At 43.7% G+C, this 18,527-nt stretch overlaps 1 protein-coding gene across 1 annotated transcript in view; it reads right to left on the bottom strand.

The window, feature by feature from the left end:
- Positions 1-18,527, bottom strand: part of PTPDC1 (protein tyrosine phosphatase domain containing 1) — an 85,092-nt gene that overhangs the window by 16,474 nt on the left and 50,091 nt on the right. The window contains exons 3-6 of the mRNA XM_069736756.1: positions 13,879-13,968; positions 4,031-4,202; positions 2,386-2,466; positions 207-325 (exon numbers count right to left, since the gene is read on the bottom strand). Of these exons, the coding sequence (XP_069592857.1) occupies positions 207-325; positions 2,386-2,466; positions 4,031-4,202; positions 13,879-13,903 (397 nt within the window). The 5' untranslated portion in view covers positions 13,904-13,968. The remainder of the gene's footprint in view (positions 1-206; positions 326-2,385; positions 2,467-4,030; positions 4,203-13,878; positions 13,969-18,527) is intronic.

The following is an 18,527-nucleotide window of genomic DNA, read 5'->3' as shown; positions in this document are numbered from 1 at the left end:
TTAGAACACGGATAATATAACAGGAAGTAAAGGTATTATTTAATAAGCCTAAGTGTCCTTGAACATCTGTAACAACCCAGCGTGAAACTTACATTCCAATTACTTATAGCAAGGAGCAGCAGAGAATCTTACACCACATTGCCCAGCGGCACAAATTGATGCCATTTCATAATTAATGAGCACAAACAGCAGGAAAAAAGACTTACTTTCAGCTTCCATAAAGGCCTCTGGAAGATACGTGAACCCACTTTCTTGCTCTAAAGGATTCCCACAGCTCGCATGCTCCCCGGGACGCTGCAGGTTAATTACTGTTTTTATTCCGCAGCTTTGGAAAACAAGGAAAAGAAAATATGGTGAGACGTTTAATATCTACGACACCGTATGTAGGTCAAACTGGGCAAATTATTTGCTTTATTAGCAAATCATTGCTAGAATACAGAGTGGTTGAACTGCTGCTACACTTCGGAGTGATTTTCTTTTAGCCCCAAATAATGATTCCATTTTTTTTTTTTATCTAGTTTTTCGGTTCTGATTTGCGCCAAATTCGTTAATAATTTTATTTGATTGGTAGAAATGTTTGTGCATGTTGCAGAGTTGTGTGCGACATTTTTACGAAACTTGCGTCCCCAAAATGAGCATATTTTTTTATTTTGAACAAAACTAATGAACCGCTTGCGACATTTTGAAGAATTTGTCATAAAAAAAAATATCACAAGACAAAAAAAGAAGAGTAACTTTAAAAAAAAACGTAGTTTGGTAGTGGGGGCGAATCCCTCTCTCTACTCCGTGTTTTGGGAGCGGCTCTATGTCCACGATTCCCATTTAATCTCTCAGTTTTGTCTTGTGTTTGTCTTTTTTAGTTTTGCAAGCTGCAGAGCAGGAGGCTCCGTGCACCCAGGCCTGTGTGACGCCAACACAAAGCCAGGGACTTCAAAGCGGCTGACGCACCCAGGAGTTATAGCGGTGCCATTGCCCACAGCAACAGGTTGGAACACGGACTGGTTTTTGAGAACCCGAACTTGGGGTGCGTGATCAGCCGTGGGGTTATCAAACCCTAAATAAATAAGACCGAGACCGTACAGAACTGGCCCCGACCGATTACTCCTAAACAGGTAAGAGCGTTCCTCGGCATCATTCGGCATTATCGACGGTTCATATTTAATTTTGCTGGGAGAAAAGCACCCGTAACCGATCTCTTAAAGGCTGCTTAAAGAAGTTGGTCAATGGTCCGGTGGAACCTTCAAGCGGAGGAAGTGTACCAATCTATGAAGTTGGCATTGTGTGGACAGCCCGTCCTCACTAGCCCCAACTTCAAGAAAGACTTCATAGTGCAAACGGATGCCTCTGAGGTAGGCCTAGGAGCGGTCCTGTAACAGGAGGTGAACGGAAAAGAACATCTGAGTAGGAAACGTACCCCGGCCGAGAAAAATTATAGCGTAGTGGAGGAGGAGTGCTTGGCCATTAAGTGGGCCTTGGAGTCCTTATGCTATTATTTGCTCGGGCAACGGTTTTGCTTGGTGACAGACCATTGATCCTTGGTCTGGACAAGAAATGCAAAGGAGAAGAATACTCGGGTCACCAGATGGTTCCTGTCACTGCAAAACTTTAGCTTCAAGGTGGAGCATCGAGCGGGGAAGGCGCAAGGAAATGTGGATGTCCTGGCATGGGCACAAGTTTTCCACCTCACAAGTTTGAACAGAGGGGGGGGATATGTAAGGCAGTGAGGGGGATCACATATGAGGGCCAGTATGTGTCCCCCAGGATGCCTACAGAGTAATATTAAACACGCTGGAGTGCACTGTGTTTACAGCAAAACGCCTGTAAATTACAAAGCAAAATAAAAGTGTGGATTTGGTCAAAGTAGTTGACCCAGTCAGATTTTAGGTAAACGAGACATGGTCTTTTACTTTTAGAGGGATTTGCAGGTTTGGTAGTGGGGCGAATCCCTCTCTCCACTCAGGGTTTAGGGAGTGGCTCTATGGCCGCAATTTCCATTTAATCTTTCAGGTTAATCATGGGTGGATCAGGTTTAGTTTTGCAAGCTGCAGAGCAGGAGGCTCCGTGCACCCAAACCTGTGTGAAGCCAACACAGAGCCAGGGAGTCTAAAGCGGCTGAAGCAACCAGAAGTTGCCCACAGCAACGGGTTGGAACACGGACTGGTTTTTGAGAACCCGGCTGCGAACCGGAGGATATCGTTTTCCTGTTTATGTAAGTTCTGGAATAAAGACATTTTATGTTGAACTTTCTGTGGTCCCTGCCTATCTGTCGCACTGTGTATACCCCGCTGCACTGCACCATCCATATACAGAATACAATGCCGTCACCGTCTTACTGTCTGTACTAATAGTCACACACTCCAGATACATATTGTATTATACAGTTACCTCTGGAATTGCTTAATGATGTTATACTTTTCTAGAATTTCCGTGGATGGTCTTGCCATTGCCAGTATGTTGTCTGTGATCCTGAAATAAGCAAAAAGTCAAGTTGGTGTTTGTTTTCTCTATTATCACTAAGTAAAAAACTGCATTGAGCTTTCCAAATATGGAAAACCCTTACTCCCTGGCTGCAATTTGTTGTAAAAAAAAAAAAAAAAAAAAAAAAAAGACAAAACTGTGCTTTACTCACCCTCCCCGGGTCTAACGATGCTCACGTTGCTGATGTCATGTCGACAGCTCTACATCCAATCAATGAGCTTCATCAACTTGGGCAGAGCCACTGAGCTCAATGATTGACTGCAGCGCTGGAGACATGTCGTGAATAATGCTGGCAAAAACAGTCATTGCAGTGCTAGACCTGGGGATGGTGAGTAAGGCGCAGTTATGTTTGTTTGTTTTTTTGTGTGTTTTTCTTAAACAAACTGATCTGGATGAAAAAGGGCTTTCAGTTTTAAAGGGTTGTTCCTAACATTGTAAGTGATTCCATGCTGTAACCGAGAGAGCACGGCTCCGAAATGCCTTGGTGGCTGTGCAATATTGCCAATATTGCCAACACTCTGTTTATTGTCTACAATGAATGTCAGAGCCGCCTTCTCTCTTGCAAGTCGAGGTGTTAGGTTTCATGTTTCACAATACACATTACTAAATAGATCTGCTAGACCTGATGAGGCCGGTGTACTTTCTTTGAAATCCATGTCATTATGGCTGTATAATCTTTTTTTCAAAGTTTAAACTCAAAATCCAACCACCTAGCCTGATTGACAGCTGCTCAGTGTCCCTCCTCCCTGCTGCTGCTTAAATATTATACTGCCCAGTAAGATTTTCTGCCGACAGACTGGTTACACTTAGAATGTCACTCTTTAGCTGAACTTATAAACTGATCATTTTACTGTAAATGGACCTTCACAGTAAGTACACCAGGTCTTAATAAAATCTATTAAATAATATATGCAGTTTGTATTGTAAGATCTGATTACAAGTGACAGATCCGCTTTAAAGGGTTTGTCCACTTTTGAAAATCGGATCCTTGGCGCTTAAAGAGGTTTTTCCGAGAACTGATCCAAGATGACCGCCGTCTCCTAATTCCGAGTTCAATCCGTCCTAGTCATGCATACCGCTTTGTCAGTGTGGTATGATCTTGGATAACTTCCCAGAGAACCCCTTTAAGAAAGTTTGTCTGGGAGCCCAGAAAGTTTTATATTTCCCTGGAGCGCCACCACAGGCTGAATGAAGTATTGCAAAGCTCTAATGGCAATCAATGAGCTGCCCATGTCATGCGTGAATGTGCCGGGTCCTCCACCGAAGGAGCAGGCTTTTTATTTCCCCTCCTCTCTGTCTGATACACGAGGATCCACCGTTATAAACTTAAAAATCCTTAAGATAATATTTTCCTAAATCAAAACACCCCTTTAAATGAGTTAAACATATCTTATAAAAAGGAGGTTGGGGGGGAGGGTACCAAGATTTCCCTAATAATCAATTAAAATAATGAGTGGTTTCTATAATCCCACGATTATGCTCCGCTCCTACGCAAGACCCATGGAAGAACGCCGATTTAGAAGACCATTAACGAGCAACCACCAGAGATTACCAGGAAGAGTACAGTCCCTTAATGGCTTGTTCCTCATCACTCCACCGTGCCGGGTTTTCATATTTACAAGCCCGACCTCCGCACGTCATGGAACACTGCATGTGGCCGGGGATGACATGGCGCAGACGCTCCCCAACCTTGGTGTACTTCGATGTTGGACGTCTTACGCTTCCTAAGTCAAGAAAACATAAAGAAACGTGGATCATTAATTAGGTAACCTAAAAAAGCACTCTAGCTTCCATACATGTGTTTCCCCACTTCAATGTTCAAGAGAAGAATATTTGGGGTCCTACAAAAGAAGTCTATAGGGTCCGATTCATAATTGCACTTGCGCTTTTCTTGTCTCATTTTGGGGTTTGTTTGTTTTTTGCCTCTTTTTCATTTGCCCCTTATTCTTCTATTAATTTGTGCCTTTTTTAAGTCTATTTTATACGTATTTAACTGTCTTTTCTTTTTTATTATGTTCATTGTGGTGGAATTGAGGAGTTGGATTTCCCAGAACTTTACGTACGCCTGAAATGCCTGCGTAAAATTATGCAACATTCAGCAAAACGCATGACTTTTTATGCAAAAAAAATTTTGCAAAATAGGTGACAAATAAAGAACATTTTCTAAATTTTAAACAAAATTCATAAACCGCTAGGACCATTTTTTTTTCAGGCTTTAAGTAGTACCGTAATGTTATCCGATGTATCTGAATTGGTAGCAGGAAGTATATTAAAGAAAACCTCTCCCTCTCTTCACTTTCCACAAATTATTACTTTTTTTTACCTGGCGTGTAAATGCCGCTGTTCTCCTGAACCCGGCGATGTATTTCTTGTGTTCCTACGCCTCTCCGTTCCTGAGATATGGGCCCTTCTTCACTGTATGTGAATCTTTTTAAGCCAACTGGGCGTGGCCTCCAAGAAAACTCCCGCGGAGAAGAGGTGTGGCCACTCTCACGGGATAAAAAGCCAGGATTTATAAGGGGTCATATCTCAGGAACGGAGAGGCGCATAAAGAAAAGAAAAACATCGCCGGATTCAGGAGAACAGCGGCAATTATAACAGGCAAAAAAAATTACACATTTATGGCGAGTGAGAAGCCATTGACTGTATGTCACATCTAGAAACATCTAAAATGTCATTGTTTCCCAGTCACCGAACTTCCACCCAAAAATATATTTACAGCTATGTTACCAGAAAAAAAACTTTTTCAAAATTTAGACATGTTTTTCAACTAATAAAATATGGAAGTATCCTTACAAGCTTGGTATCACTGTGGTCGTACTATCCTTAAAAATCATGTTACCAGATCATTTTCACCGCACAGTGAATGTTTAGTTGCGTAAATGGGTCGGGTCAAGCCGCACATTTCACACTGCAGATCGACCGGATCTCAGACATTTCCGATGCCCCAGTAGTGGGACAAATGAATCCTTTCTACCCGACCCCTGGATCACTGTAGACATGTCCTTAAAAATAATATTTAAAAAAAAAAAAATTCTAATAGTCAAAATAAGTTAGAATCTAATAAACAATTCAGAAAAATAAAAAAAAATTTATATTGAAAACAAAAAAAAAACTTAACTTTTTATCTGGAAGCCGCTTGTCGCCCCTTCTTCTGTGCTGATTGATGACATGGCCACCATGACTCTATGAGTAGAGGAGGACAGTAGCTCGATGGCGGAGCTGCGCCGTCGCTGGAGGTGAAAGACAGCAGCGGAGGTGGAATGTCTGCGGCCGCGGAGAAAGGTGCTGACGATATTCACGGCGGAAAGTCTGCGGGGCGACGGCTGCATGGTGTGCGGGGTATGGCCAGCCGAGCACTGACCTGTCACACAACTGCCAGGAACTGTACAACTTACTGGGAAACGTGCGGACGGATTTATAGTATCTCACTGCACCGCACGATAGGCTGAGAGGTTTCTATAGAAACCAACAATTCGCTCATTGATGGTATTAAATCATCCGTCTATGCTGCACCGGCTCCATGAGTGCACGCGTATAGCAGAAGCTGCCGGTGCCTCGGACACATCGGGAGGCTCATACTGCCACCATAGTGAAGGGACAAGCTACCGGAGGGGCAGGTAATGGAGGAGATCACAGGCTTTACTGTCAAATCCAAAATCGGTCATCACTTCAAGCTGATTTTGTTTCCCCTTTTTATGCAAAAACAGCACTGAGCTTTAACCCTTTCAGGATCAGGTAACTTTTTATTTTTACCTCCCCTTCTTACAAGAACCATAACTTTTTTTTTTTTCCCTTCCACATAAGTCATACAAAGGCTGTTTTTTTCCGTTTTTTTTTAAGGTACGTGTTGAGATTTTGAAATACACCATTCACTTTACTGAAAAACAAATGTGGGATGATATAGAATGCAATAGGACTGCTTTTTTTTTTTCGATTTTGCTTTTATGATATTCAGAGAGCGATCAAAATGACCTGGAAACATAATTCTTCGGGTAGGTTCATGCCACCATCTTCGCCACATCCAAGAAAAGCGGTCGGATTATTCTGATTCGACTTTGATCAGAGCGACATGACTTTTTCTATGACGTGGAGAAAACAAACAAATAAAAATCTACACCTTCTCCATTCTGTCAGGCCGTGAAAATCAGACCGCACTCGGATGTCATCTGAGTTCGGTCCGATTTTTTTCCACAGACCTATAATCGTGCATTACTGATTTTGATCGGACACTCAGATCAAAATCGGATGTGTCTCCGAAAAAATCGTACATGTGTACAGCCCTACAGAATGTCATAGGTACAAGTAATATTCATGAAAACCACAGATAGCACCGGTCTGAGAAAATCGGCTGTATGCACGAGCCATTCAGGTCGTTATGGTCTCCATATAGTATAATACACTTCCTATAGTCTTCCATATAGTATAATGCACTCCCCATAGCCCTCCATATAGTATAATGCACTCCCCATAGGCAGACTCTATATAGAATAGTGCACTCCCCATAGTCCTCCATATAGTATAATGCACTCCCCACAGCCCCCCATATAGTATAATGCACTCTCCATAGGCATTATACTATAATGTATCTCCATATAGTGTAATACACTTCCTATAGTCGTCCATATAGTATAATGCACTCCCCATAGCCCTCCATATAGTATAATGCACTCCCCATAGGTAGTCTCTATATAGCATCGTGCACTCCCCATAGGCCAACTCTATATAGCATAGTGCACTCCCCATAGTCTTCCATATAGTATAGCGCACTCCCCAAAGACCTCCATATAGTATAATGCACTCCCCATAGGCAGACTCTATATAGCATAGTGCACTCCCCATAGTCTTCAATATAGTATAATGCACTCCCCATAGTCCCCATATAGTATAATGCACTCCCCATAGTTCTCCATATAGTATAATGCACTCCCCATAGGCCTCCATATAGTATAATGCACTCCCCATAGGCAGACTCTATATAGCATAGTGCACTCCCAATAGTCCTCCATATAGTATAATGCACTCCCCATAGGCCGACTCTATATAGCCTAGTGCACTCCCCATAGGCCTCCATATAGTATAATGCACTCCCCATAGTCCTCCATATAGTATAATGCACTCCCCATAGCCCTCCATATATTATAATGCACTCTCCATAATCCCCATATAGAATAATGCACTCTCAATAGGCCTCCATATAGTATAATGCACTCCCCATAGGCAGACTCTATATAGCATAGTGCACTCCCCATAGTTCTCCATATAGTATAATGCACTCCCCATAGTGCTCCATATAGTATAATGCACTCCCCATAGGCCTCCAAATAGTATAATGCATTCCCCATAGTCCTCCATATAGTATAATGCACTCCCCATAGTCCTCCATATATTATAATGCACTCTCCATATTCCCCCATATAGAATAATGCACTCTCAATAGGCCTCCATATAGTATAATGCACTCCCCATAGTCCTCCATATATTATAATGCACTCTCCATAGTCCTCCATATAGTATAATACACTCTAAATAGGCCTCCATATAGTATAATGCACTCCCCCATAGGCCTCCATATAGCATAATGCACTCCACATAGTCTTCCATATAGTATAATGTACTCCCATAGTCTTCCACAAAGTATAATGCACTTCCCAGAGGCCTCCATATAGTATAATGCACTCCCTATAGGCCTCCATATACTACAATGCACTCCCCATAGTCATCCATATTGTATAATGCACTCCCCAATCTTCCATATAGTATAATGCACTCTCCATAGGCATCCATATGGTATAATGAACTACCCATAGGCTTCAATATAGTATAATGCACTCACCATAGGCCTACATATAGTATAATGCACGCCCCATAGGCCTCCATATAATACAATGCACACCCCCGTAGGCCTCCATATAGTATAATGCACTCCCCATAGGCCTCCAAATAGTATAATGCATTCCCCATTGTCCTCCATATAGTATAATGCACTCCCCATAGTCCGCCATATATTATATTGCACTCTCCACATTCCCCCATATAGAATAATGCACTCTCAATAGGCCTCCATATAGTATAATGCACTCCCCATAGTCCTCCATATATTATAATGCACTCTCCATAGTCCTCCATATAGTATAATACACTCTAAATAGGCCTCCATATAGTATAATGAACTCCCCCATAGGCCTCCATATAGCATAATGCACTCCACATAGTCTTCCATATAGTATAATGTACTCCCATAGTCTTCCACATAGTATAATGCACTTCCCATAGGCCTCCATATAGTATAATGCACTCCCTATAGGCCTCCATATACTACAATGCACTCCCCATAGTCATCCATATTGTATAATGCACTCCCCAATCTTCCATCTATCTATATATATAATTGTCTAAGGGTTTTTCCGTCTGTCTGTCTGTCCTGGAAATCCCGGCTCTCTGATTGGTCGAGGCCGCCAGGCCTCGACCAATCAGAGACCGGCACAGCATCGACGTAGAAATCCCGCGTCTCTGATTGGTCGAGGCCGCTAGGCCTCGACCAATCAGTGACGGGCACAGCGACGATGATGTCATAAAGGACGTAGACATCCCGCGTCTCTGATTGGTCGAGGCCGCCAGACACGTCTATATTGATCATTCCTCCTGACACTTCTGTATTGATCAGTCCTCCTGACACTTCTATATTGATCAGTCCTCCTGATACCTCTATATTGATCAGTCCTCCTGACACTTCTATATTGATCAGTCCTCCTGATACCTCTATATTGATCAGTCCTCCTGATACCTCTATATTGATCAGTCCTCCTGATACCTCTATATTGATCAGTCCTCCTGACTCTTCTATATTGATCAGTCCTCCTGACACTTCTATATTGATCAGTCCTCCTGATACCTCTATATTGATCAGTCCTCCTGACACTTCTGTATTGATCAGTCCTCCTGACACTTCTGTATTGATCAGTCCTCCTGATCTATATATATAATTGTCTATGGGTTTTTCCGTCTGTCTGTCTGTCCAGGAAATCCCGCGTCTCTGATTGGTCGAGGCCGCCAGGCCTCGACCAATCAGCGACGGGCACAGCGACGATGATGTCATAAAGGACGTAGAAATCCCACGTTTCTGATTCAGCGACGGGCATAGTATCGACGTAGATGTCATAATGGTTGCCATGACGACGATGATGTCATAAAGGTTGCTTCGACCAATCAGCGACGGGAACAGTCTGACGCGAATTCTGGAATCATCATTGTCCATATACTACGGGGACATGCATGCACACAATCTATCTGGAATGATGATTCCAGAATTCGCGGCACCCATACTTCTTCCCACTGACCCGTGCCCTGAAGGATCACTTAGCCAAAAGTCACTGCAATAATCTGTCTCTACTATTCTCTGTCTCTAAGATTTGGCATGCCTAATATAAGATTACTAGACTGTGGCCCGATTCTAACGCATCGGGTATTCTAGAATATGCATGTCCCCGTAGTATATGGACAATGATGATTCCAGAATTCGCGGCACACTGTGCCCGTCGCTGATTGGTCGAGGCAACCTTTATGACATCATCGTCGCCATGGCAACCATTATGACATCTACGTCGATACTGTGCCCGTCGCTGAATCAGAAACGTGAGATGTCTATGTCCTTTATGACATCATCGTCGCTGTGCCCGTTGCTGATTGGTCGAGGCCTGGCGGCCTCGACCAATCAGAGACGCGGGATTTCTACGTCGATGCTGTGCCGGTCTCTGATTGGTCTGTCTTTCTGTCTGTCTGTCTTTCTGTCTGTCTGTCCAGGAAATCCCGCGTCTCTGATTGGTCGAGGCCGCCAGGCCTCGACCAATCAGCAACGGGCACAGCGACGATGATGTCATAAAGGACGTAGAAATCCCACGTTTCTGATTCAGCGACGGGCACAGTTTCGACGTAGATGTCATAATGGTTGCCATGGCGACAATGATGTCATAAAGGTTGCCTCGACCAATCAGCGACGGGCACAGTCTGCCGCGAATTCTGGAATCATCATTGTCCATATACTACGGGGACATGCATATTCTAGAATACCCGATGCGTTAGAATCGGGCCACAATCTAGTATAGTATAATGCACTCTCCATAGGCATCCATATAGTATAATGAACTACCCATAGGCTTCAATATAGTATAATGCACTCACCATAGGCCTACATATAGTATAATGCACGCCCCATAGGCCTCCATATAATACAATGCACTCCCCCGTAGGCCTCCATATAGTATAATGCACTCCCCATAGACCTCCATATAGTATAATGCACTCCCCATAGGCCCCATATAGTATAATGCACTCCCCAGAGGCCTCCATATAGTATAATGCACTCCCCAGAGGCTTCCATATAGTATAATGCACACCATATAGTCTTCCATATAGTATAATGTACTCCCATAGTCTTCCACATAGTATAATGCACTCTACATAGGCCTCCATATAGTGCAATGCACTCCCCATAGGCATCCATATATTATAATGAAGTCCCCATAGGCCTCCATACAGTATAATGTGCTCTCCATAGGCCTCCAAATAGTATAATGCTCGTAGCCCGGTAATCTCAGCATGTGTTACTCTAAGCGTATCTAAAAGCGCACGTGATATACTCCACGTATCTAACCCCAGCTTATGATACAGCGAGCAGCACTAACTAAGAGAATCAGTGCTGATGGCAGTCCTTGGTGACACTGTATTTGTCAGTATCACTGGAAGTCACCAGCAAAATGGTTCTGCACTGTGATCATACACGTCATCTTTTCTTATCTTTATACAAACACCCAGAAGGGGAGGAGATGAGTGACATCACACATGTGATCAGGCCCCGCCCACATTTACTGCAGTCCTAATGTGAGCCAGTTGTGCACTAGGTTTTCATGACAAATTTCAGCACCTGCTCCCCCTAGTGTTTTAAAGTGGAAATACCAAACCTTTTTAAATGATTTTTCATATTTAACTAGATTAAAAACCAATAATATTAAAAAAAAAAAAAAAAAATGTTAATATTTTAAATTTTTTCAATTGGTGAAAAAAAAAAAAACTTAAATCATTACTATTATATTTCAGTGGTGAAAAAAATCTAAAAAAAAAACCTCAGTTTTTTTTCATCATTTTCGAACACTTTTCTATTTTTCGGCAGATCGGCCTGTGTGAGGGGGCTTGGTTTTTGCGTGCCGAGCAGACGTTTTTATTGGTACCATTCTGAAGTATGTATGACATTTTGATTACTTTTCACTGTATTTTTTTTTTTGGTGGGGAAGAGAGGTGCGACACTTCTAGAAATTTGAGAGGTTTTTCACTTAACCTACATTTAAGGCTATGTGCACACGTTCAGGCCGTTTTCTGCAGTAAAAAAAACGCAGCATGTTCATTAATTTTGCCGATTTTTCACGTTTTTGCCGCTATATTATTGCATTGGGAAGCTCTGGAAAAAAACGCGAAAAATCCTCGCAAAGAACGCATGCGGATTTCCTGCAGAAAAAGTCCGGTTTTGTTCAGGAAAATTCTGCAGACATTCCTGAACATGCGCACATAGCCTAAAGGGAACACGTGGCTTGATCCATCCACATCCAGCATAAACTGGCTCCTCCTTGCCCCGATGATTGACAGGTGTCTCCCATTGTGTACATAGGGAGAGACCTGTCAATCAACTGGAGCGGGGCATGAGAACTAGTCAGGTCTTTCCCTATGGTTCTCAGTCGGCTTTTCAAACTGTTTCCTCTGAATCCGTGCAGGGATTTTTCATTTTTGCGCTTTTGTTTTTACCACCCTATCTTTCAAGAACCATAATTTTTTTAAATTTTTCCATTGATATAGCCATAAGGACTTGTTTTTTGAAGGATGAGTTGTAGTTTATGACACCATTCATTGTATCATAAAATGTTCTGGAAAATGACAAAAAAATAATCAAACAAAAGTGCAATTCCGCCATTGTTTTTTTCGTTTTAATAATCTCGCCGGTCAGTACGAAGCCGAGCCAAGGCAAAGCTTAGTAGTAGTAATACCATGGCAAATGAAAAGGACTTCAGAAATCCCCCGGGGCAAACCCTGGTACCCCAGCGTTGGGGCCAAAGAGAGAACCGGATTCCATCAACGTATCATTTACTGGGTTGCTTGCTGCAGTTTTAATAGAATCACAGTCTTCTCTGCTGCAGATCTACCAGTTCTCCGAAGGCTGAGCTCTGTATAACCCCGCCCACATCACTGATTGGCAGCTGTATTTGTGCACTCTGCATAGGCAGAAAGCAGCCAATCAGTGGTGTGGGCGGGGTTATACATATCTTACGAATATGGAGGAAATCATGGCAGCAGGTTTACTAGTCCTCTAGTGATAATCTGAAGGTGAAAAAACAGTGATTTTAACAAAAATACAGCAAGCAGCCCAGTACGTGACACATCGCTGCAATCAGTATTTCTATTGCTATATTATGCTGCTCTCAAAAATCTGGTGACAAATTCGCTATCTCTGACGGCACCAGTTACTGTGTGCCGGCTATGCGGTGAAGCTGCCACTCGCTGTACGGAGCAGGCTCAGCTCCTGAACCGGCTGCATATAGTGATCATTAAGATGTTTAAAGGAACCTGGAAACTGATTCATGCTGCCAGAGACTGGATTTTTCTTTTTAGCAAAAACCTACTTTGAAAAGACAGTCAGGGGACTACATGTCTCGGATGACTAGTCCAGAAGGCAGGTCCCCGGAGGCTTCTCCTAGCCCCAATACCTTGGTCTGATAGGTCTGTCCTTAGACCCACACAGGTAAGGACAGACCTGTCAGTCTAAGAAAACTACGTTTCGAGAAGGAGGCGTTTTGGTCTAGTCATCCAAGACAGACATAAAATAACAAGCCCATTTTCTGATAACTTTGCTTTATTTTCCAATCTCCTGTTAAGTCTCCAAATAATATACAAAAAAATTGACAAGAGGGTGTAGACATTTTTCTTGTCAAAAAGGCGTGTCCCTACCCAGTCTGACAATGTTACCACTGACTGGACAAGAGGAGACAGACCCCCAACTGGTGACGCTCAGCTGTCATTCTATTCATTAAAGTGGTTGTCCAGACTTAGGTTTTCCCACCGGTGCCAGGCGTGTTACCGCAAGTATGTGATTTGCATACACTTGCCGGTCACATGCCGACTAGACGTGTGCGGCTTTGCTCAATGCGAGTGTACTGACTGAGGCTAGATACAGTCTAGTAGGAATGTGGCCGGATGTATGCAAATCACATATTTGTAATCACATGACCACCTACTGCCGGAGAATCCTGACAGTGCGCAGAGCACGTGATCTGAGGGTTCACAAGTCTGCAGTCACATACAATGTAACCTCTTTAATTTCCAGTAGTTATTCTCAATGGATATGAAGGCGAGTACCTGAACTCATCGCCGCCTGATGCATGTTGTTTGCAGCAGTACAGCACAGCAAATCATTCTGAATCAGGATCCCAGACGCCACTGCAGCCACTGAAAAACAGAAAAATAAAAATTCATAAGAATTTTAAATTAACAAAACTATTTAGTAAATGAAAAAAAGACATAGTTTTGCGCATGTCTAACATGAACGGTCCGAGCACGGACTTCATTGTCCAAAACGGCCATAGAACTCCTTCCCTGAACTCTGACTCGTAGGAACACATGAGGCTGATAAGTTTGGGTCAGGCGTCCTGCAGAAGGTCGAGGAATCCCGCAGCCAGTCCAGGTGTCCTGCAGTGACTATAGTCCAGGCATACCGCAGTCCACCCAGGTGTACCGCAGGTGCTCCAGGCATCCTGCAGCCAGGCCACGCGTACCACAATCCACCCAGGCGTACCGCAGCCCGCCCAGGTGAACCACAGCAAGGCCAAGCATCCTGCAGTAAGTCAGGCATCCTGAAGCCCGCCCAGGTGTACCACACCCTACTCAGGCGAACCGCGGCAGGTCCAGGCATCCTGCAGCCAGGCCACGCGTACCACAGTCCACCCAGGCGTACCGCAGCCCGCCCAGGTGAACCACAGCAAGGCCAAGCATCCTGCAGTAAGTCAGGCATCCCAAAGCCAGCCCAGGTGTACCACACCCTACCCAGGCAAACCGCGGCAGGTCCAGGCATCCTGCAGCCAGGCCACGCGTACCACAGTAAAGCCAGGCGTACCGCAGCCCGCCCAGGTGTACAATGGCTGGTCCAGGCACCCTGCAGCAAGTCAGGCATCCCACAGCGAGTTCAAGCGTCTCGCAGCCAGTCCGGGCATCCTGCAGCAAGCCCAGGTGAACCACAGCAAGGCCAAGCATCCTGCAGTAAGTCAGGCATCCCGAAGCCAGCCCAGGTGTACTACACCCCACCCAGGCGAACCGCGGCAGGTCCAGGCATCCTGCAGCCAGTCCAAGCGTCTTGCAGCCAGCCCAGGTGAACGGCAGCCAGTCCAGGTATACCATACCCTACCCAGGCGAACCGCGGCAGGTCCAGGCATCCCGCAGCCAGTCCAAGCGTCTTGCAGCCAGCCCGTGCATCCTGCAGCCAGCCCAGGCATGCTGCAGTAAGTCAGGCTTACCGCAGCGAGTCCACGCGTTTCACAGCCACTCCAGGCCTCGCGCGTCTTATTTGGATTAATATATTTTTCTATGTAAACTGACTGTCATGTGCCAAAATTGAACGGCAAAAGTTGCAGTCATTTTCAACTTTTTATAGATGACGCTCTGCAAAAAAAATAATTTGCAGCTTTTCTAAGATGGTCTTTTTTGTAAAAGTTAGTCACGAGACAGCTCCTAAGTTTTATGAATCACGGTTTCCATATAATTTCCCCTATTCTTCAGCACAATGTTATATAATGGCAGTTAGTCAGGCTGCTTATGCAAAGGAAAGGATAACAGCAAACCGGTGGGCTGCGAGGAATTTCTGCATTCGATCTATGAGCGAACGTGGGCAAAGGAGCACAGAATCATTGACTATTATGTAGGACTGCGCGTGGGGGGACGAGCAGAGACACTTCCATTGAATTTGAAGGACCTCTACACATGATGCCTCACGTCCTTCAGGAAGAAGCAGGCTTTAGTTTCCTATACCCGACAGACAGGATGAACTGCAATGACATGAACAGTTACTGCACAATTTCGCATAACGCAAAAAAAAAAGGTTCTATTTAATTCTAGCTCCATAAAGACAGAGAAAACACAGACTGGATAATGCAAATTTCAGCATTTATCATTTAAGTATTCAGGGCAAAATTGATAAAATATATACAAATGTAAAAAACAACAACTGAATATTAGAAGCAGTAAAGAAAAATAAAAAAACAACTCTGCCGGTCTCTACCTCCTGGTTCCACTCTTGAAACAATCACTGACTGAAGCGAAACACTAGTGCGGTCAATCATTGGCTTTACTATGTAGATTCGGACAGTCATCATTGGCTTGAAGAATAAACGATTGCATTGGCTTTACGGTGAAGATTCAGACAGAGTCAGCATTGGTTTGAAGAATAAACGATTGCATTGGCTTTACTGTGCAGATTCGGACAGAGTCAGCATTGGTTTGAAGAATAAACGATTGCATTGGCTTTACTGTGCAGATTCGGACAGAGTCAGCATTGGTTTGAAGAATAAACGATTGCATTGGCTTTACTGTGCAGATTCGGACAGAGTCAGCATTGGTTTGAAGAATAAACGATTGCATTGGCTTTACTGTGCAGATTCGGACAGAGTCCGCATTGGTTTGAAAAATAAACGATTGCTGTAGGTCTGAAAATCACAGCCCAATAACGCCACACACATGGGCTCTACATGCAACTCTCGTGTCACTGCCGGATCTCTGGAGAAGGGGGCTATACTCTATCAGAGTCACAGAGTCATATTGCCCTCTACGAGACCTGGTGACTCTGATGAGCGGTATAGTGAGTGACGTCACCGCTATTCAGAGCCACCGGGTCTTGCGGAGTGCAACAGGAGCCGGCAACTCTGATTAGTAATGACATCAGTACCCGGTGACTGTGAATAGCAGTAACATTACTTACTGCTATTCACAGTCGCCGGGGCCGGATTCTGGGAACGCAGGTCAGTGCAGAGGTCACTGTGCAGGGAGAGGAAGGAGAGGAGCTGGATGTATGGCAGATTTTGGGTTATCTGTCATTGAAAGTTTCCCTACAATAATGAGATGTTGTCCTTAAAGTGTCAGCTTACAGAATTAGAAAGCCATAATGCTTGTTAATTGCTTTATTAATGATGGGCTGGAAAAAAGGGACCCCTGCAATTGCAGCAAAAAGCAGGCGTTTTATTTTTTCCACTACACATTATCACTAGTGATGAGTGAACGTGCTCGGAAAAGATGTTATCAGAGGACGTTCGTGTGCTAAGAGTAACATCGGCGTGCTAAAAAAATATGTTTAAGAGTTGCCGAACCACCATGTGGAAAACACTCGGTCAGCACCCGAGCATGATTTGATAACACTTCATCCCAGCACGTTCGCTCATCAATATTTAACTCAAGTACAATGACTAACAGTGCATTCAAAAGTTACTGCAAGATTCTGGTGAACGAGAATTCCTAGATATGCTGGTTTAACGATAATCATGCAGTCTAAACAGGCTGACAGTCAACCGACGAACAAGCAAAATACATTTTTATTGAGTGAAATGATTTGGGAAGGGGGGGGCCCACAAAAAAAATCAATGTTCTCGGCAGCAGTTCGTCCTGCATAAGCAGGACCTGTGCTGCCGAGAACAATAGCAACCTATTTGAATAGAGCCATCTGACTGTGAATGCAGGCTATTAAAAGACCCCCATTCAGCGAATGAAGACAGTTGGTGGTCGTTTATCGCCGCACATCACGCAGTACAGTTGCATCTATACACTGGTCAGCATACTGTCCTTGTGCACACAGCAAAACACAAAGTTCACGTGAACGCAGCCTAAAACAAAGTTTACGTGAACACAGCCTAAAACAACTTATTCAAGAACGTTCAAACAATTTAACGCCAAAACCATGAGAGCCGGAGATCTAACCTAAAGTCTCTCTAATTCGTCCCGTAGTCTAACAAACTAATGACCCCTAATGCCCCAACTTCTCCGTAATAAAATTAGGCTCACCCCAATGTCGTCTTTTGGTCGAGTGTTTGAAGGCTGAAAGTTTAGAAGACATTGTTGAATATCTCTTGTACGTTCCTCGTTCACGAATGCATCTTCACTTCTGAGAAGCTTTTAGCATCGACAGCGAACAATCGGCCCATTGTCCCCCGAGCTCTTTTAGCTCAGAAAGGCCGCATTATTCCCTAAGCCACGACTGGGCGAGCACCATGACGTGACGTGTTCCATAACATGTCTCCCACACGCCATATTGACAGTGCTACAAAATCATTATCGCCATCTTTAATTTTTTTTTTTTTTATTAACAGATTTCGGACAGCTGAAACCAATCAATGACGCTTTGTTCTTTTTTCCTCCAGAGTACAAGGGTTTATATCCATGTAGGCTTGCTTGTTCTTTTTAAGTCCTGGATCCTAAAGTCAACAGGTCTGATCTATAAGTATTAACTGTAAACCCGCAAGTTGTGTAGCTACACAAAAGGCCACACAAAGCCGGGCTTAACTCACCAATGTAATATATTGCAACATCCTGAAAAGGATCTGTCCCCGGAGAAAGGTCAGAAGGGAGCGGTAACGTCGTCGTTTATTGGCGGTCTTCCCAACCATACTATATTTGATACAATTAGCCGGGTTCTCACCAAAGTTCACGCTTAGAAAACTGGTTAAAGCAATGTAAACGTTATTTATACTAATAACAGCATCAATAAAAACACATAAAATAATACATTTATAAATAGGGGAAAAGGATCAAGTACAGGAAAGGACCAGGTATGGCTGAAAAGGTGGCTAGATACAACCCAGGAAATTGTTAATCAGTATAACAGAATGTGTCAATAAACAAGCTCTAAACACATTGAGTAGTATATATATATATAAAATAAAAATTGGGGGCCGTTCTACAACTTTCAGTATAAGGTTTTATGATGTGCAAATTAATTTAGAAGACCTTTCTATTTCAGTACCCTTACGTGA

This window comes from Ranitomeya imitator, chromosome 8, assembly GCF_032444005.1.
Source record: "Ranitomeya imitator isolate aRanImi1 chromosome 8, aRanImi1.pri, whole genome shotgun sequence".
NCBI classification, from domain to species: domain Eukaryota; kingdom Metazoa; phylum Chordata; class Amphibia; order Anura; family Dendrobatidae; genus Ranitomeya; species Ranitomeya imitator.
This window is presented reverse-complemented; position numbering and strand designations above follow the sequence as displayed.